At 39.5% G+C, this 6,591-nt stretch overlaps 1 protein-coding gene across 1 annotated transcript in view; it reads left to right on the forward strand.

Annotated features, from left to right (window-relative positions):
• TUBGCP5 (tubulin, gamma complex associated protein 5) overlaps positions 1 to 6,591 on the forward strand; it is a 94,687-nt gene that overhangs the window by 18,254 nt on the left and 69,842 nt on the right. The window contains exons 4-5 of the mRNA XM_006861869.1: positions 2,262 to 2,358; positions 2,756 to 2,835. Coding sequence (XP_006861931.1) covers positions 2,262 to 2,358; positions 2,756 to 2,835 — 177 coding nt within the window. The remainder of the gene's footprint in view (positions 1 to 2,261; positions 2,359 to 2,755; positions 2,836 to 6,591) is intronic.

The raw sequence follows: 6,591 nt of genomic DNA on the forward strand, positions 1-6,591 counted from the left end.
CAGCCACTTCATGCCTTTATAGTCTCCCCGCCCCCAGTTTAGGTAGCCAATGTCTAAGTTGCCCATCCCTATCTACCCTGTATACAGGAGATAGGATTGATACTTGATGTGAAGATTCCTTCCCTCTCAGTTGGTATTTTGAGCTACTACATGTATAAGTACAGGTCAAGTTCATCTCATTGTAGCAATTTACATTTGTTTCCTTTATCAAAATTTTATCTTCCACTAGTTGAGTTCTGACTATCAAGCCATCAAGGCTACGTCAAATGGGTACTATCTACAAGTTTGGGTGTTCTTGTGCATCTCCCCTCACTTCATATTAGCCTAATATAATATGTTGTTTTATTTTTGGACTGCTGCTTCCATAAGTGTTGATTGTGGGTCCAGCAAAATGAACTCTTTTAGCTTCTATCTTTTCTCCATGTATCATGAAGTTATTTATTGGTCCATTGGTGAGGATTTTTGTTTTCTTTACACTGAGATACATTCCATACTGAAAGCTGTAGTCTTTGATTTTCATCTGCAAGTATTTTAAGTCTTGTTTGCTTCTAGCAAGCAAGGTTTTTCATGTGTGTATCACATGAATAATTGTTGTTGTTGTTGTTGAGTCTACCTCCAATCCTGATGCTACATTCTTCATATCACTCAGCTTCTCAGACGATTTGTTCAACATGTAGGTTGAATAAGTCTAGTGAAAGGGTACAACCGTGGCACACACCTTTGCTGATTTGAAACCATTCCATATCCTCTTGTTCTGTTTGAATAACTGCTTCTTGGTCTATGTACAGGTTTCTCAGGAGCAGAATTAAGTGTTCTAGAATACCCATTCTTCACTTATAAGAAAATTAAAAACTGCATTGTTGAAAAAAAGACTAGGAATTTTTTTTAAATGTTTTATTGTGAATTATGTGATAGTTTACATGGGAGAATATTAGTTTTACATTCATCCTATCATATATTGTTTCATTGCCATGGTTACAATACCCTCCATGGATCATCAACCAACCAAAGGGTATATACCATGCAAGCCTGCCCCTCGGTCGTCAGCACACAGCCCCTCTCCATCTTCCGGTCTAAAGTTCCCAGCTGTTCCATCTCTCCATGTCATTATCTCTGCCTCCATCTCTGGCGTCACTGCCTCTCTGGGTAGGAAGACCAGAAATTTTAAGCCAAAAAAAATTTTTCCCTAATGACAACACACCTGCCCTTTCTTCAAGAGTAGCAAGAGCTGTGCAACGAGAATGTTAGTGGAGAACCTGACCCTGTTCACCTTATACCTCTGATCATGCCCCTTCAGGCTGCTTTTTATTCCATAACTCAAAGAACTTTGAAAAGGAACATGATCTGAGTCCTTCAAGGCTGCCCAAACTGCCGTTTTAATGTGTAACTCGAAGAGTGCAAAATTAATTCTTCAGTGAAGGACAAGCGAGATGGAAACACTACCTTCAGAAGTGTATAGAGTTAGCTGGGGCATATAGTAAGAAACAGTAAGTTAATATTTTGCTATTTTTTGTTTAATAAAGACTTCTGGGATTTTGTAACAGTGATTTTGATTTGTTCTTGTATGGCACAGATGAATAAACATAACCTTGCTTCTCAAGTCTTGATGGTTCATCTCACTATTCCTGTTGAATAACTTACATTATTTTCTTTTGTTTCTTCTGCACAATTCCTGGTTTCAAATATCATCAATGCATGAATGCTTTTTAAGTCTAAGTCTTTTATATAACACATTTTTTGCTCCTCTCTAAATCTACAATTCAACTGGTAAGACATTGCCAACTAAATATTTTGCTAGTCCTTAAACTCAGTATGACTCAAACTACATTTGAATTCTTTCTCTGACAAATGAAATGTGCCTCATTTTTAATCTGTTCTCTGGGTAGTGCAAATAGTTTGTACTCCCCTGCTAATCTAAAGGTTGGTGGTTCAAACCGACGCAGCAGCGTCACAGAAGAAAGCTTGGCAATCCGCGTCCGTAAAGATGATAGCCAATATATGTGCCCATCTTTAGACTTGACAGTACATACAGGGGCCTTCAAAAGTGTGAACCAATGGCATCAAGAGGCAATTGAATGTTTTCACAATCTAAACACCATCTCGGCCTGCCACATGAAGAGAATCAGTTTTTAAGTATTAATGTTATCCTCCAATGAGATTTCTGTTTTCTCAGGAAGACAGATGTCTTATCCATTCAGATGTCTTTTACTTGTTAGCAATGGAGAAATCAGGAATTCATGCTCATTATTTTTGTTTCTAAGACAGATGCTCACTATTCCATCCTGTCGTTCCTTCTGTGTCTCTCTGAGTCTCCTTCAAACCACAATTACGTGGAAACACCAAGAGAGAAGGAAGTCGGTATGTTAACAAATGCCTTAACATAAAAAATGAAGGGGAAATTGATTTTATTAATTACAAGACAATTTCTATACCAAGTTGTGAAACTTTAATGAAACTAAAATATGTCTGTCACTTTGGATGCAGTAATGCTTTTCAGAGAAGCAGAATTGCATTTAAAATAAAAGTTTTGATTATGTAAGTTAAACTACATGTAATTAGATCAAAAGAAGAAAATTTTAAAGATATAAAAATTTAAATGTAAAATGTATTAGAACAGCAATTTTAGTGTTTTCAGTGTTTTTGAACTTTTCTAGTTAAGTTTAATTTCAATTTAGTTAGTTTTGTGTTGTTTTTTTATAGCTTTGGGTTATTACAGAGAAATTTATGATGAAGCTGATGTTCTTTTACATTTTAGGAAAGAAAGATGATTTTGACTGGAGAACATATTTGATGGAAGGCGAAGAAATGGACTTTGTTCCAAGTGTAAATTCACCAGTAAGTGACACGAGTGTGGTATTCAAAATGCAAATGCATGCCAGGTTAGCTACAGGTAACTACGCACTGATATAGGTGATTCTTGTGGGTCCTTCTGACTTAGAGCACCTCAGTTAAAATAGGAATACTCTTCATGAATTAGTTAATTACGGAAGATGTGTTAAGATTTTATATCCAATTATTTGTACTAGGAAGGTGCACAAGGTAGATATAAAGATCCTTTGTTGGTGTTATTAAGTGCCGTCGAGTCCGTTCCGACCCATAGAGACCCTGTATAGGGTTGCTGAGGAGCGGCTGGTTCAAACTGACTTTGCAGTCCAGGGCACTAACCCACTAGGAACCATAGCTTGTAGAAAGTCTGCAAAATTAATTCATTTATGCGTGGTGCTGTAGGATAAGCACTAGACTGCTAACCACAGGGTTGACAGTTCAAACCTACCAAGTTCTTCTCAGAAGCCCTATACAGGTTCGCTATGAATCGGAACTGACTCAGTGGTACTTAACAACAGCAATAGCAGCTTATAATAGGTCCGAACATTCAAGGTGCTTAGGGAAATATTTTGTTCAGTGTGCTAATTACTTTTTTTGTAAACTGAATGAAAGTTTATAGGGCAGATCATTAATTTTACATTCAACAAATCATACTTTGTTTCATTGCAATGATTACAATCCCCTCCATGCAATAATATTCCTTATTTTTGGTGTACACATACCACACAGAAAATATATATTTATTTAAATGTCCAAAGGGCAGCTTTCCAAGCCAGCCTCCTGCCTGCAGGCACACAGTCTTCTAAGTCCGTGGGCCTAGCATCCTCTATACTCTATCTCCATTTTTGGTGTTGCAATTTTTATGGCTAGGACCCCACGCTCCATTCAAGCTCCTCCCTCTTGCTGGTCCTAGGGTCCTCTGTTCCTAAAATGAAAGATAAGCTGCCCTCCCCTTTTAGTTTCACATCTTCTACATTTAACAGTTGTGACCATCACAATGACTCATGATAACAGTTCCTCACTATTGAATCATAACATCCCATCCCCAGTCTCCCCATCCCCTTCCACCAGGCTCATCTGGACAAGAGGAAAACTAATCAATGGGGATTCTAATTTACCCCCCACGTTCTGAAACTAAGTGCACTCATGAAAGCTTGTAGCCAGCCACTTGCTGCCTTTATAGCCCCCCCACCACCACCATTTCTGATAGCCACTTGTCTAAGTTGCCCGTCCTTATTAGCCCTGTGTGCTGAGGAGGCACGCTTGATCCTTGATGTAAAGATTCCTTCCCTTTGGGTTGCAATTTTGAGCAACTGTATCCATAAACAAAGGTCCAGTTCATCACATTGTAGCAATTTATGCTTGCTGCCTGTATCAAACTTCTTTATCTTAACCTGGTCAAGTTCTGGTCAGCAAGCCATCCAAGCTAGGTCAAATGAGTACTATCTGCAAATTTGGGAGTTCTCACCTCACTTTAGACCAGCTGGCCACTTCACTTTAAGTTCCAGTCCCCAGGGGCTAGCTAGGTCAGTGCCCAAGGGCTTAGGAGTTCATATGTCTCCTTAAACTTGTGACCAGCGAGCCCTTCCTCTTCTCTATTTCATCTTTAGGCCAATGGGTATCTATGGAACGTGGCCAGATTCAGCCCATGTCTTCATTGCTGCATTGCCCCCACTTCCACTCACAAGTAGACCAGGGTGGTCACCAGTGAGTTTACAAGCCTGCTCGTGTGTTCCCTTTGATTTCAGTCTTAGAAGGGGGTTTACCGTGATGGGCTGACTTTTCTTACCTTGGTGGCTCCAAGGCAAACAACAAACAACTTGCTTGATCTTGTAGCAGGCAAACACTCTGCTTTTTTTTTTTTTTCCTCAAGGAGCTCTAGTAGCGTAGTGGTTATGAATCAGGCTGTGAACCTTAAGGTCAGTGGTTCGAAACTACCAGCCGCTCCGCGGGAGAAAGATAAGGCTTTCTACTCCCGTAAAGATTTACACCCTCGGAAACCCTGTACAGGGTCGCTATGGGTCGGAACCGACTCGACGGCACTTAACAACAACAACAATTTTTCTTTCAGGAAATATCTTCTGTTGCTCTGGCCCCTCTGGATTGGTCTTCATGTCCTTTCATGTGGGGCCCATATTCCACAAAGGCTCTGCAAGAAGCCTGTTTCCCTGGGCAAATTCTAGTACACCTTTTAGCTAATCTAATCAATTACAGGTTGAAAGCGGGTTTACAAGCTTTCTGTAATCATATTTCCCAATATTACTTTCTATCTTTTTTTAAAAAATAGTAGGTAGGGGAAGCCAATATCCACAAAACAAGTTCTTTCGCATTATTTCCCTTCCTTTTCCCATTCAGACTGTCTCAATGCATACCTCCCTAAGTCTTCACCTATCTTCCTTGTTCATCTACCCTCTTCTTGTGTATTGCCCTCCCCATTACCCGAGCTATCATATGTCCATCCCGTAACCCATGAATTACTGACCCCTCCCTCTCACCCCTGGTAACCATCAAAGAATTTTTCTTTTAGTATGGAAACATTTTCTTAAGCTTTATAGTAATGGTCATATGCAATAGTTGTCCTTTTGTGACTGACTAATTTCACTCAGCGTAATGTCCTCAAGGTTCATCCATGTTATGAGGTGTTTTTCAGCTTCATTATTCTTCAATGTAGCATAGTATTCAATGGTGTTTATGTACCAAAGTTTGTTTATCCGTTCTTCCATTGATGGGCAGTTAGGCTGTTTCTATCTTTTCGCTATTGTGAATAGTGCTGTGATGAACAGTGGTGTGCATATATCTGCTCGTGTCCTGGCTCATATTTCTTGAAGATATATACCAAATAAAATTGCTAGATAATAAGGTATTTCTATTTCCAACTTTCTAAGGAAGCGCCATACCGTTTTCCAGAGTGGTTGAACCATTTTACAGTCCCACCAGCAATGTAGGAGTATCCTGGTCTCTCCACACCCTCACTACCATTTATTGTCATCTGCTTTCTTGAACTTCGCTGTTATTACTGATATGAGATGATAGCTCATTGTTGTTTGCATCTTTCTTGGTGCTGTGCATTAATGTGACATACTGCAAATCCATTTGAACTGCAAGGTCAGCGATTCAAGATTACCAGTTGCTCCTCAGAAACCCAATACAGGGTCGCTACGGGTCAGAACTGCCTCAGTGGCACTTAACAACAACAATGGCTAATGATCATGAACATTTTTTTATGTGTTTGTTGACTGCCTGAATGTCTTCCTTAGTGAAGTATCTGTTCATGTTCTGTGCCCATTTTTTAATTGGGTTGTCATTTTCTTGTAGTTTCCTGTAGATTTTAGAGATTAGTCCCTTATCTAATATATCGTTACAAAATGTTTTGCCTAGTCTGTAGGCTCCCTTTTTACTCTTTTGATGAAATCTTTTGATGCACATAAATTTCTAATTTTTAATATGTCCCAGTCATCTATTTTGTCTTCTACTGTTTGTGTGTTGTTTTGTAATATTTGATAGTCTATGTATTCCATGCCACCACTCGTCTGTCTGTCGTGCTGTGGTGGTTTGAGTTGCTGTAATTCTGAGGGCTATGCCACCGGTGTTTTAAATAGCCAGCAGGGTCACCCATGGTGGAAAGGTTTCTTTCAGATGAGCTACAAAACAAAGACAGACTAGGAAGAAAGAGTGACAAACTACTTCTGAATCGCTAGTCACTGAAAACTCTATGCATAGCAGAGAAACATTGTCAGATATAGGACTGGAAGGTGGGAGGGCACT

Source organism: Chrysochloris asiatica, unplaced genomic scaffold (assembly GCF_000296735.1).
Source record: "Chrysochloris asiatica unplaced genomic scaffold, ChrAsi1.0 scaffold00044, whole genome shotgun sequence".
NCBI lineage: Eukaryota > Metazoa > Chordata > Mammalia > Afrosoricida > Chrysochloridae > Chrysochloris > Chrysochloris asiatica.